Source organism: Netta rufina, assembly GCF_964035555.1.
Source record: "Netta rufina genome assembly, chromosome: 9".
Classification (NCBI taxonomy): domain Eukaryota; kingdom Metazoa; phylum Chordata; class Aves; order Anseriformes; family Anatidae; genus Netta; species Netta rufina.
Window position 1 is genome coordinate 5,746,415 of NC_140132.1, and position 14,867 is coordinate 5,761,281.

The 14,867-nt window shown below is 36.5% G+C and overlaps 1 protein-coding gene across 3 annotated transcripts in view; it reads left to right on the plus strand.

Annotated features, from left to right (window-relative positions):
- PAX3 (paired box 3) overlaps nt 1–13,741 on the plus strand; it is a gene marked incomplete at its 3' end in the record, with an annotated part of 75,695 nt that extends 61,954 nt beyond the window's left edge. For all 3 annotated transcript variants that reach the window (XM_084292433.1, XM_084292435.1, XM_084292434.1), the window contains exons 7-9: nt 166–380; nt 12,932–13,178; nt 13,707–13,741. In XM_084292433.1, the coding sequence (XP_084148559.1) occupies nt 166–380; nt 12,932–13,178; nt 13,707–13,741 (497 nt within the window). The remainder of the gene's footprint in view (nt 1–165; nt 381–12,931; nt 13,179–13,706) is intronic.
- Nucleotides 13,742–14,867: the final 1,126 nt, after the last annotated feature.

Sequence of the window (14,867 nt, forward strand, 5' to 3'; positions counted from 1 at the left end):
AGCTAAATATCCAACAGTGTTGAAGGCTTACCATTCTATTTAACCAGTACTTACATGAAGGTTCTGGTGAAATTATATCAAGTCGAGCTTCACATAATGAACTTATTACGCCAGGAAAAAAAAAAAAAAGGAGGAAAATGATCAACATGTTTCTTTTGCTTCCAGCCGTGTCTGATCCAAGCAGTACAGTCCATAGACCTCAGCCTCTTCCTCCAAGCACTGTACACCAAAGCAGCCTCCCTTCGAATCCAGAGAGCAGCACTGCCTATTGCCTACCCAGCACCAGGCATGGATTTTCCAGCTATACAGACAGCTTTGTGCCTCCGTCCGGGCCCTCAAATCCCATGAACCCTGCCATTGGCAATGGCCTTTCACCTCAGGTCAGTCCTGTGTTTTCAGACAGAGGATTTGCTGTATACCAGAACCAAAGAGTCTATTCCCTCAGGCCACAGTATAATGAATTGCCAAATTTAAACCATAATGTATTCTTTATACAAGCCACATGATTTCAGTTTGCTAGTTTCCTTCTTTTTATTTTTTTCTTCCTACTGACTGAATCAAGAGTCATAGCTTATATTTAATTTCAAGTGATTTATAATGTAATCATGCAGGCTTTGTGTTTACATTCAGTTGTCAAGCATTGGTAATGTACTGCTATTTTCCTGAAGATCCATGGCTAGGTACAGAATGTAGATCTTGTAGTTTTTGTGTGAATAAAATTTCTTTAAGATAACCTCACAGAGGTTTTACCAAACGGTGCGGGAAATCACAGGCAGGTTGTACTAAGGGAGTTCCAAGGGCTGAACAATACACATTGAGCTGAGCTGTAATCGAGTTATAAATACATAAATTAGGAGTATTACTGCTCCTTGGCAATATATAAATGCATGAATACCATAATTGTTTTTCTAATTTGCATGAGCTCTTTTTAGGAAATCATGTTAATAAATTGCCTTGATAATTGAGTGTCAAAAGGTTGGTTAAATTTTCCTACATGTGGCATCTATCTGAAGCTGACATTATTAGTTAAACTTGAATAGATGGCAGTTTATTTTATTAGCAAAAGCTTTGCCCAGGTGCTCAGAAAGAGATGTCCAGTAAATTCTGAGAAGTCACAAAGAGGATGCAATCTATAATTACAATCAGGAATCTCTTCAGGGCTGAAAGTGAGAGTTTTAACGGCTTTATCTTCTTTCTACCCTTTTTTCCTCTCAGTGGTTAGAAAAACAGAGAGAAGCTCAGAATGACACAAATGAAAAGTGAAAAGACAATTATACTCAATTACACACTAATCACTGACTATCACCACTGCCTAAGCAGGGAGAGGGCATTCTAATAGGCAGAAAATGAGATTTTAATGGCACAAAGGGTGGCCAAAATAACGACTCGTATATCTTTGCCTCCTTCGTTTTCTTCAACTTGTGGTTTGCATCTCGGGAGTACAGTTCCTGGTTCCTGTGCAACGGTGATAACTCTGTGCAGCTGAAAAGTTCAAAGGCACTGGAGTTGAAAAGAATGAATAACAAAGGCAATGAAATAAACATTTTTGCCCAAAGGCAAAAGTTCATAAACCCTTTTTTGTAACAGTAAATGTAATTAAGTTTCACAGATTCCTATAGCATAGAGTGGGGTACAAAACTTTATGGCTTGAAACCTCAGGAAAAAAATACCAACAGAAAAACAAATGGATGTACTTCCAACAAGGCTTGAATGGATTTTGTTCTAAAGAATTCTGATTTATAAATGCAATCCCCAAAAAAAGCCAAGACATTATACTAGTTGCTTCAATTTATATATATTTTTTAATGGACGGTTTCGTAGTGTGCAAGGCTTCCACAATTTTGACATAAATATCTTTCTGGGATTCAGTGTTAATCTATCAAAAGTAGTTGTTAGTGTCAGTTTAAATGTATGTTGGTTCTGGCTATGGAAAATGTGATCTTTTTTTCTTTCACAAAGCTTTTATTGTCTGTGACATAGAAGTTGAGTGCAACAGTAAAGAAATCTTGTGATGTCTGGGAAAGTGGGACAAAAAAGTGAGGCCAGGTTTCCTCCCCCCCAAAGTCTTGCTGATTTGAGGTTTGATATAATCAAAAAGAGATCCCAGAGCAGATTAGACTTCTTTAATCAGTTGCTGGGCTTCTTTACACCCAGCCCTGTCTTTAAGCTATGAATCTTCTGTGTTTTTTTTTTTCTTCCAATTATTAAAAAAAAAAAAAACAAAAAACAAAACAAAAAAAAAAAAAAAAAAAAACAATCTTAGGCATTTGAAACATTTTTCTTCCCCAGTGTTTAAAGCTGCTGGCCTTATTCTGCACCTTTACCAACAAGTGTAGGAGGAAGCTGGTCACTCAAAAACTAATGTCATGTTCATCACTGAAAGTACACAAGAGATTAGTTATATCCATTTAGATGTTGAACAGCTTCTTGACAACTGAATGATGAACCTGACTGACTGATAAAGATCTTTCATTCACCCAGCAGAGCAAACAAACTAACTAAAAAAAAAAAATCCCTGAAATACTCGTGCAGTGTTACCAACCGATCTTCTGAAACAGTTTTAGGGCCTAAACAAAGACTGAGATGCCACGGTGTTAAATGCCATACCTAGGCTTTGTGCTTCTGCAGCTATTTCTGTCCTCTTCCTTGGGTGAACTATGTAGATAATGTGAAACAAACTGTGGGACTCTAGAGAAACAATTGTGCTTTATGCCTGAACGACGAGCCTAAAACATTGGTGTCACGTATGTGCTGCACTTCTGGGTGTGAAATGCTGCTTCACTTGGGGGTTTGGTCCCAGGTCAGGCTTCTTCGGGACCCTACGTGCAGCAGGTGGCCAGGTGCTGACCAAGATGGGAGGTCAGTGTAGCCAGAAAGTCTAAACCAGTCTTGTGCTGGGGATCTTATGAAGAGAAAAACAGGAATTTTCTTGCTGAGTGGCCGTGTTGCAGTGCCCTGTGTGTGTGTGTGGAATTTAGATGAGAAGGAAAGAGAGTCTTTTTACTAGCTGGTGGATTTTTGACCACAATAAATCTGGGTGTGTGAGCAATTAGCATAATGTTTCCACCCATCGATGTCTCTCTCAGACGAGCACGGGATATACTGTGTTTAAAGCTGAATTTACGGTGACCCGGGGCTCTGTCTGAAACCCAAATAGTCTTTTGCAATTAAAAAAAAAAAAAAAAAAACAAACCTCAGAATATGCAGACCAAAATCTAATATTCACAGGATTGTAGTCTTGCCAGACACAAAACTCCTCTTCCTCTTTGACTTCAGTTTATTCTAAATGAGGGTCTGACATGCGCTGGGGAATGCTTTATTTACTTTTCAGGATCTTTTCTTTCTATCTTTGTTCTTGGGGCTGATGGACAAATGTGCTGGTTAAGGCAAGCACTGGGTGAAGCACAAAGGAAAAGTGGAAATGAGTAGGGTGCTGTAACTTTACTTTTATCATGTTAGCCATGAACTTGGAAGGCAGAGGACTGTCTTGGTCAGTTTTAATAAGTGGAATTCTTAAGGTACCTGTTTTGCTGGCTGATAGATTGTTGGGAAATACAATGTTCTTGTTTATATGAATGATGGAATAGGGAGAGTCGCATCTTATTAACATTCAACCCTTTTTAACATCAAGACAAGATCTGCAGATGCCCTCCAGATGACAGATGATCCTCCTTGTTCATCTGGTTTGCTCGTTACTACCTGGCTGTGGTGAGAACCCCTGTCTCTCAGACCTGCAGAGGGTTGCCTTTTGCAGGAATGAGACAGTGATGGATGTCTCGGGGAGCTGATATCCAGGAGCGTCCTTGTTTGTATTTGATGAAAAAGCAACCAAACCACAAGCACTCCATCTCAGCCAGAGCTCTTTCAGTATAACGTCAGAACGGAGATTATTAGTGTGTAATATATGTAAATTGCATATTTTTTGTGTTTTCTATGCCTATTATGCAGCTTCTTGGCTTTCATGCATACATTTATGAGAATATTGTATTTCCTTTTCAAATTAGGCTTCAGTTGCACAGTGCATTTTCTTTTAACAAAAATTTGTTAACTCAAAATTGTTAGGGAATAGCATATCTCTCCGTTAATGTGTGTGTGCGGGACTTAAGCGTGCCTCTGAACTGCTATGTCACTTTGTGATCGTGGCATTAGCAATCACCCCCAGTGCTTTGGTTGTAAAGCAGCAGACGGGCTACCACAACGTGAGTCTTTTGAGTGCTGCAGGTGTATGGTCCTCCTAGAGAGCAGATTGTTTTTAAGACAGGATTTCAATATTTTGAACCGCTTCATTTAAGATAAGGAAAAAGTCTTTTCCGGTGTACACGGACATCCCTTGACCTTGTCATGTGCTTTTGATTAATGTCGAAGTAGCACAGTTTGCCCTACACCGTGCGGTTCAGACAGTTTGCAGGTTTTGAAGGGTGTTATTTCAGACTGCTCTTGGGTTCAGATCGAGCAGCAATACTGTACGCACCTTGCTGCCCGTGAGGCTACTTGCTTCCTGCATTTAACATATAGGATAGCCACTCGCTTCCTGCATTTAACCTATAGGATACCTGGGCTTAAATACGGCTTCACTGTTAATTTTTTTAATGAAAAAAGAATGAATGTATGCAACGTGTATCCTGCTGGACATCAGGCTGTTTTTTTCCTCCTTGCCCTCTAGAAAACTTTGGAGTCCTTTTTCCTCTCCCTTATTGTCTTCCTGACTGAGTCAAACTAGCAGCTTTAGAGATTGTATTTTCAAAATGGGAAGTGGACTGAATGTTGAACGCTTGCACAGAATATCATAACAGTCTTGAAAATACTTTGCAGTTCTCATGTAATTACCTGGAGCTCAGGAATAATCTTGATAAGAAAATTCCAAACTTTTTTACTTTTTTTTTTTTTTTTTTTTTTTTTTTTTTTGTGAACAGTAGTAAAAATACCAGCTGTTTCAAGGTTTCTTTCTTCTACTGTCAAAACATTTCACTGCCTGAGTTTAAGAATTAACCTGTAACTCTTCTTGGTGAGATAGATCTTAAGTAATTGGCTTCTCTTAAGTCTTTGAGAGCACTTGGTTTTCATTAAGCTGAAGTATGGATCTGATGGCAGCTGTCAAATCAGTTAAATATGTTCATATTGTCTTGGAAACTCTGTTTTTAAGGGAACACTGGGACCAGTGGCTAAAACCTTGCATTTCCTCATTAACAGAGACAGGAAGAAAAAATGCAACTATTAATTTCTTATTATGTTCTTTCCAGTACCTTCTAATTAGTATCCAACTGGTTGTCCATAGAAAACGTTTCATTTGAATCTAAGTCCCACACCAGTCAGAAGCTCATGACATTTGTAACTGAGGTCTCAACTTTGAGAGTTCTTCACTTAATGGCCAAGAACATGAGACAGAGGTCAGGGATTTCTTTGTAAGGAAGAAAGTTAATTCACATGGTATGATTTTAATGAGCTTTTTTTTTTTTTTTTTTTTTTTTAAATAAAAAAGGAGAGAATGGGGAACAAAAGTTAATTGATTATTTCTGTTTCTGGAGTGTGATACAAATACATGGGATACAACAGTTTCATAATTGTTACCTTGCAAAAATAATAACATGATTTTTAAATTATCATGATTATTAATACATATCATAATTATAAAGCACAAAACAGGTATCAATATGGTATATATTACATCGTTATATATTGATTATATAATATGTAATTATAATATACACATTAATGTATTTATTATATATGTGATCTCTCTATATTAGTATAAGTGCAACAATAAACCGGTGACCTTACATTTTCAATGTCCACCTTAACTTATCTCCCTTGTCCTTTTTCCACCTTCACCCTCACCCTGCCAGAAATTTTTCTGGGGCAGGATTCAGCCTCCAAAAACAGGTCTGCTCTTACAGCTTGGAAATCTTACATGGAAATATTAAAAAAAGCTCTGGACTTTGCTGGAAATTCTAGCCAATTGTACTGTAATTTCATAAGAACAAATATTTAAAATATTTAAACTATAGTTCTCTTGAATACAAAAATGTAAGAGTAAAATAACAAAATATGTATAAAACATAAGTGTAGTGACTTTTTTTTTAATGCCTTTTTATCATGTTACAGCCCTCAAACAATAATATAACAAATTTTTAATTGTGTTTGAATTTTTCCTTCTTAAGTCATTTCATTTTGGCATTATAAGAAGATACCACTTATCCAGAAGCCTTGACTGCTGTTAAATTTATATATTTTGAAATAGTCTACGGTTTTGAATGCTAGATGGATCCCTGTTGCTAGGTCTGGATGCTGTTTCATGACAAAAATTGTTCAGATGAAAATTTCTTTCAAAAACAAAACCTGAGCTTTCTCCACCCCAACAACTCCCAATTTATCTTATTTATTTTTATTTACATGAGAGTTTAAAACAAACTATGGTTTTAAAAAAAAAAAGTACAATTGCTGATATGTCATATTTTAAAATTTGTGAACAAGTATTTGTGGTAATTTCATGTATGACTTTTAAAAATAAATTCATTAACAGACATCACAAGAAACAGAAAAATCAGTCTGTACAATGTGATGTTGAAAGTTTTAGAATTCCCACAAAACTGACTTACGGGTTTTCATAATAATTTGTATCATTTAGAATATAAACAGGATGAATATTCAACTGCACTGCAGCCCTTAAAAGTACTTTTTTGCTTTTGCTACACTTAGATGTTAAAGTCAAGCCACTTAAGTGAAATTATGAGTCAGCTCTTCATATAGTATGTGATTGGCATACACTGAACTTTTAATTTTTTAATGAATTTATGAAATGGAAATATCAACAGGAATCTAAATACTTGCATATTTATTCAACTAATGGCTGGTACGTGAATGAGAGATTTGTCATGAATAATCACAGATGGCATGCTTAAGTAACTACTTATGATCTGTGTTTTAGATTTCCAAAGGAAAAGACTAAGAATACCACAGTGTGATTCAGTGAAAAGCATATATCGTGGCAGAGTCAGAAAGAGCAAAATTTCATCCATAGCAAAGTTATTGTAGAAAGTGATGCCTCTGTCTGTAAATGCACGGGACTCAATTTGCTTCAAAATTTCCTACGTCTCAAGAGAGAACTGCTTTAATTTTTTCATTGATTTTTGCCAGGATATCAGTAGCAGCCCTAATTTTATAAATTGATTTGGTTTTATAAAAGGAAGACTGAATGCTGAGTCAGAATGCAAAGAGGCTTACCCTGGTCCAGTTGGCAAAATAGGTGCACGTTTGTCCCCGGCGATGATTAGCCTGGCATTAGAGTCCCTGACATAGACATTATTGAAAGCCTCTTGTTTGACGTTCAGAGAGAACAACACCATGTGCCCCAGTTGTGAAGGGGAGGTATGTCAGAGTCCAACTGTCTCTAGCTTTTTCATGATGGCTGGAATCTTCCTTTTGTATTTTGGGTTGAGAAGGTGGGAGAAGAGTTCATGGAGAAAGGGTAACATGACCCAAAATTTAGGCATGTTATGAACTGTTGTAAGTAATATTGCCATATTTAAGCATTTAAACTCACAAGCCAACACCTACAATATCCAAGACTGCCTAACAGTTTTGAGATGCTTACTATTTATGTATTTAAAACATAAATATTTACATACATTTTATATATTATATATAAATAATATATTTAAAAAATGAGTATATGTTCATCTTTGGGCATTCTGTTTTGCCTTTTCAGTCTTATCGATGTTTCTGAAGCTTTTCCATTTCTAATTCTAGAGAATTCCTTTCTCTTAATTATTTTGATAGCGTTACCTAGCCCTGTGCTTCCGTGATCCAATGACTGAAAAAAGGCACTGATTTAGTGGCAGACTGTGGTAATGCTGTGGACATCAGTAATCTCCTGTAGATAAAAATACAATTCTTGAAGGATCAAGTTATCCTCTAAGTTGTCCTAACTGTACACCACTGCACCTTCTCTGATTTCACTGTAGCTACCACTGATGTCTGGTGGTGTGAAATCACTGAGAGGCCTCATTTGATTTGATTATGCAGAAGGTCAGATTGTTGGATGTTCAAAGTCAGTGTATTTGCTCCAATTTACACGAAGTAGCTATTTGGTTCCCAGTGCTTGCCGTTGGGGGGGTGGGGGAAATAAATCTCTTGGGTCTCTTCATATATAAAAGCAGAAATATTCATATTTAAGAAATAACAACATAGTTCTAGGACCTTACAGGCATACGTCCATGTAGCTAATTAATCTAATTTAATCTTCTAAAATCTGTCATTCTAGCACATTAGGACAATCATTTTTGTGGTTTACAGTGCAATATTTTGTTTTTGAGAGACTTTTCTACAGTGAAAAGAGTTAACAGCAGGTAATGCCATTCATCTCAGAAGGAGTTTGAAATTTTCACTGTTTGTGATGAATGAGGGTATCTGACCCACATCTGTTTTACATTAGAATGGAACATTGCCCTGACATCGTTAGGAGCATTTGTCAAGATTCCCTGGACAGAGCTTCTGTAAATTACATGCTGCAAATGTGTCAGGGTCAGATAAGAGGATATCATTAACTCCACTAAAGTTTACTCATGATTCTGTCAGTTCAACTTAATACGTTAACTGCCAACAATTTTCCTTGAGCTGTTTCATTAAATCTTTCATTCACAGGAGGGGGAAAAATGTATCACTGTACCCCAAAAAATATTGCACATGTTCTTTTCTCATAAATCATATTAATTGCAGACATGGTCACAAAGCATATTAAATGCAGGCATGCGTAAATGAATTAAAACATATGAGAATTTTATTGTGCCTATGGTAGGTCCTACATCCTAAAATACCAACCACATTAACAGGCATAATGTTTCATTTAAATGGAATAAGCCTTTTCTCAGTTTAATGGACTTTATTTTGTTGATAATAGAAGTATTTTCTAATAGCTGATAATGGACCAGATGTTGCGTACATGGTTTTCAAGGCTTTCATCATTCAATTTCTCTTCCTCTTTTTGGATCATAACCTCATCTAGTGATGCTATGTTGACCCCACGGCTAAAGATTTATTCTAATGAATATTTTGGATTGTTTGGGATGTGCTCTCTGAAAACATTTCTGCAGTTTGATAGTTGCAGTTCACTGTGTTCTTCCTGATATTTCCAAATGAATCTTTGTTTTCTAATGGAATATAATTATTTTATTAGTTGTCTGTAGTGTCTTTTAATGGAATATGATTATTTTATTAATTGTCTGTAGTGTCTTTTATTGTATATACCCACAGCCTGGTATATACTATATACTTACAGCCTGGTGGTCTTTTTTTTTTTTTTTTCTTGTTTTTCCATGTATAGGAATTATTTTCTAAAATAAATTGAATAGTTTCAGCAGCATTTACTTCTAGGTGTTAAATCAGCATTTTGATTTTCTTCTTTTTAACTTCTTTGGGATCTAGCTCAGTGTGGGTGACAATTACCACTTCAGTTTTCCCAAATTAATTCAGAGGGAAGTACATATTTTCCAGTAATTTGGCTGGCATGTGGACTGAGCAAATATTTTGTAATAATTAATGAAAAACCAAATCTATTTACGTATTTAGAACTATACTGTTTCATTCTAGCAGAAGATCTGAGCTGCAAAACCCAGATCTTCAGGTCTCTCGTATGCTATTAAGCTGAGGGTGCTGAGTATCTGGCAGACGTGGCCCATTAATGGCCATCTAATTGATTAGGTGAAAGTCAGCCATGCCCTTCCTGTAACTCCGTGTATGGGTGATAAGGTCATGGCACATACCATGCAAAAGACTTCCACCCTGAGGCTACTTGCCTTATAGCTTTTCAAACAGACATAACCAAAAATCTAATTATTTAGATACTAATCAACTGCAGGATGATTCCTAAGGCTTCTGAAGAAGATATTTCTGAGCAGATCGTTGCTTCAGTTTTCTCCACCTCAAAGATAAGGAACTGTGTCAGTTCTGCTCCAAAGTGTCTGTTAGGTGCATATGCTCTTAATAAAAGATGCCTAAAGACTGGTATTATTATCTGAATAATTTTTAAAAAATTAGATCTCATCACGTGCTAAGTCTAATTTGTCAGAGAAAACAAATCCCCCTCCAAATACAGATGCTACCAAACTTTGAGTGAATTTTGAGACCAGGTGTGGATCCACATTTAGATTTCAAGGGTAATCTCTAATTCTAAAATAAATTCCAGTCCATAAGATTTCAGGCTCATTGTTTTTGCTGTCAAAATCCTAATGATATTATCTTGGGCTCTGTTCTATTGGAAATATTAAACAGAAAAAGAGTTTAGTTACTTGGAGTATGTAGTTGGTAAAACAGCTACTTGCCCAACTTAGCAATCGGTCATAAAACTCGTGGTAGAGATGATGTGTGGTGTGAGAGCTTGCATGCAGAGGAGGCTGGCATCAGGACTCCAGCGGGACTGTGAGGCAACACAAGCCCGGGTTGTTCTCCCTGCTCTTGAATTTGGAACGGAAAATGCTAAAATCCAGTAAACAGTGGGATCACGTAGGTGTTGTACAGGAATGGAAAGGGTTGTGCACTCGTTTCAGATTCCTGATAAACCATGTTTGTATTCAACTGTAGTCAAAACCGTGATACTTGTGCCAATGTAAATATTTTTCAAATCAGTAATTTTCAGTGTGTTTAAGTTATGTTATATATTTTTGCTGATTTTTCTATTCTTTTAAGTCTGTAACCTTAATTTTAAAGGATGAAGATTAATATAACCTGTGTTCTTTTGGGTTATAATATATTTAATATTGTATCCTCCTGATGTAATGTCAGTTCATTAAACATGCTGGATTTTCAGGATCATATTATTTTCCAAAAGTACAAGAAAAATATTTGTAGTTCCTAAAATAGCAAAACTTACTAAAACAATCTTTAAAAAATTTAATATTTTTCAGGATCTGATTTTGAGGACAAAAAGTTGAGAGGCCAGTTGTTTCAATTTTTAGAGTTGTTTGGGACAAAATACCATGCAGGCTGTCATTCTAGTAAGATGACTTTTTAATCTATAGCAGTTACAAGGACTTTTTAAATTGCTTTATATTAATTTCAGATTCTTTTAATAGGCTTTATTCATTGAAAAGGTGATTTGAATTAAATATAAAATACCTTATAATCCGAATCCAAGTTCTTCATTTGAGTTTTTAACTTAAGTGAAAGGATTTCAGTATCTAAATGACATCTATGGATATACTTCATTTTTTGGATGATTGCTACAATTTGTGAAACTTTCAGAAAATACCCTGAGTTAGACTCACATTTTCTGATTAGTGGAACTTAAGTGAAAACTCTGTTGCTATAAGGAGAATTGAACTTTTCTGAGCTTTTTTTTTTTTTTTTTTTTTTTTTTTTTTTTTTTTGTGTCTCAGTGAGATGTCTTGAGTATACCTGATGCAGAAATGTTTTATGTTTTTGATGCAGGCACCTGGGTGTCACTTTTTGAAGTACTGTGCTTATGCCTCTTGTTCTTTTCCTTATCAGACAGGTCTTACAAGACCTGGATTTGTCTTTCTTCCTACTTAAGTTATGATCCCTTGGGCTTGTTTCACTCATTTATTAAAAACAAACAGAATTCAGAGCTTGCAGACCTGGGACGATGAGCTCCTTAGAACAATAATCCCTCTTCTTTTGTGATGTAAAATAAAAACAGTTCAAGAAGGGGCACCAGAACTTTAGGAACCAGACATGTTCATATTACCATGGATTTATTCTTTACAAAATAAACTGCAATTTTAATAATTTTTGTAGGTTGTGTTAAGAAGTGCAGTAAAGCAAAATGCTTATCAAAAAAGCATGTATCAGATATCTGTAATGCCTTTTTTGGAGGAAGAACAACCAGAAAATTACCAAAATATGCTGTTTTGGCAGAAGCTGTACATGATCCCCCAGTTTTAACCTGCAGACTGTTTCTCGGACTTTGAAGTGCAATTTATTCCAACAGAAGCAAGCTATTCTCTCAATAGGGCTTATTTTCAAAATGTTCCTAGAGTTGTGCTGGGAATGGAAATACAAATTCTGTACTGTGAGTTCGTCTCTGTAAATCAAGAACTTACAAGGGAGTGGCTTCCCTCACTCCCGTTCAGAAGCACAGGTGTTTTGGAAATTTTTTGTGGACTTCTACTGGAAATCACAACCTAGAGGGCTGGGCTTTTTTAGAGACAATTGTATAATTTTCTGAAATCTTTTGTCACCTAATCTCAACACTGTTGTTGATTTTGTAACTGTTTGTGTATGGGCAGCTTATTAAGGGAGTCAAAGCTGACTTGAAGCCAGTCTGGAAAGCCATACCCTTTCTGTTGTTCTCTCTAACTCAGATTATTAAATTGAGAAGTGGTGTTATGACCAGTGTTTTTTCACATTCATTTCTTCAGAGCAGCACACAGTGCACCCAGCAGCAGGAGTTAGGGCTGCTCTGCCTGTTCCCCACATACTCATGTTCTTCTTTGTGCTGGGATTCTTTATTACTTCTGTCAGTGGTGTTGCTGTGATCCACACCAAATTAATTTCATTTTAGTGACTGCTGATCTTAAGGAAAAAAAAAGTGTAAACTTCCTTGTAGCTTTTCTGTGTTGGTAGACCATGAAGAGCAGCACAGCTAAAAAGCCACTACCAGTTTCTTATTCTCTTGTAATTGAGTCCTCGAGGAATAAACATCTGCAGGGGCATAGGACCAGGCACTCAAAAATCATAATAGGTCTTGATATTACTTTTCCTTCTGTGGCCTTGGTGTTGCTTTTTATGGGTTGCTAACAATCAGTTTTTATTTTTGATGAATTACATATCTTTTTCTTCTATTTGTATTAAAGCATAGACTGAATACCAAGTCCACCTATTTTAGGAAATCTAATGTCAGGCTTGAGGGCTCCTGTGGCTCTATATGCAATACAGTTTCCCATGTATTTTAACTCTATTATTCTGTTTTTAATTTTAGGTAATGGGACTCTTGACTAACCATGGTGGTGTGCCCCACCAGCCCCAAACTGATTATGCCCTGTCCCCTTTGACTGGGGGCCTGGAGCCCACCACCACGGTCTCAGCCAGCTGCAGTCAGCGGCTAGAGCACATGAAGAGTTTAGACAGCCTGCCTACGTCCCAGTCCTACTGCCCACCAACCTACAGCACCACAGGCTACAGCATGGACCCTGTCACAGGCTACCAGTACGGACAATATGGACAAAGTGAGTACTGGGACATTTGCACAGTGAAGTGCGGCAGCTGTTTATCAATGATCTGTATTTTCTGTCTGGAACAAAGAAAATCATGAGAATAGATCTTAATGGCTGACTGCTACTTCTCTCCAAAGCTGAGCAGAGAGCACTGGTGAGATAGCTGATTGTTCAAGCAAGATTTCTGCTGCATAATTATTTTCTTAAGTGATGTCAACAACATCTTGATGTTATTAATTGTTGAGACATGAAACCTGATTGCCATTAGGTAAAACATAAGGGTTGTCCAAAATGAAATAACCACTGGCATTCCATTATTAGAAACACATGTTCTTAATGAGGTCAGCTCAAGAATCATTACAGTATATAATCCTAGATACATAGAGTTTTGTCAAACTTGTCCTAGGAATAAAAATATTAGTCCCTTTCCTTTGATATATCAGTATTAAATATGACAATGTCAACCTGTAGTTGGCATGGCCCCATGCTGTGAGGTTGTCACAGCATGACTTAAAAAGCTTCTTTTGTTTTTTTTTGCAGGTGCCTTTCATTATCTGAAGCCAGATATTGCATAAATGAACTGTCCATTTCAAGTTAAAGCTGGTGTTGTTTTCCGGTCTCACTCCAGTGCTTGGATACCAGGGATCTTCTCAACACACTGCAGTCTAAACTGGGGCAATCCCAATGAGAGGAGCAGGCTTGTTATGTTCTCTCAGTCATAGCTTTTAGTAGACTTTTGAAGGCTGGACAAAGCTATACAGAAGACAAAGGCCAAAAGCAATAATGAATAAATAAATGCGACATGGTTCATTATGAATGGGTATACAAAACAGAGCAGTATTTAATATTGCTGCCTGGCAAAACATTCCGTTTTTTGTTTTTGAAATTAATGTTCATTGATTGGGGCAAATGGAACATTTGAAAATGGAACATTTTGAAATTTAACAGTTGATCTCTGCATACTGTGACTCATCTGACATCCAGTGCTGACTTTAGTCTAACTTTAAAGCTTCTGAAAGCAAAGAGTTTCTGAACATGAAAAAGTTTCTGAAGCATGGGCAGCAGAACCTCTTTCATTTTACACACTGGAAATTGTCATCAAGAGGAAATATCACAGTCCATAGGAAGCTAGGATAAGTGCAAAAGACTTCCAGAGCAACCTACTGGTTATCTTACCATGCTTTTGTAATCATGTTGTCAATAAACGTAACTTGCAAGTTTTACTTTACCAAGAGACAAGATCTTGTGTAACATGAAAAACACACTTTATCTTTTTATGTGGAGTTTTCCTAGTCCATTGTACCTTTTCGAACAAACACAGAGGAAGAAAACCAACAACGTGACTGATTTTTCACAACTGCCTAGCAATGTGCAATACTGTGTACCTCACACAAACTTTGGGATCATCCAAAGTCATATAGATAGAATCAGAACTATATTTTTGCAGGTACTTTTATTTTTGCAGTGCATAATTCCTGATGCTGATGAAAAAGTACAGAAATGTTGCAGTGTGCTGGACAACTAAAATCCAGCTTGCTAATCATGATTTAAAGGTCATTTTCAGGAAACAATAAGAAAAAATGATTACGTTTACATTTTTTAGTGATGTACAGGACATTAACAGAGATGGACCTGTACATGACACATTTGTTTAAATTATACAGTGATATCCAATATAGAAAATAATTATAGGAACCAAGG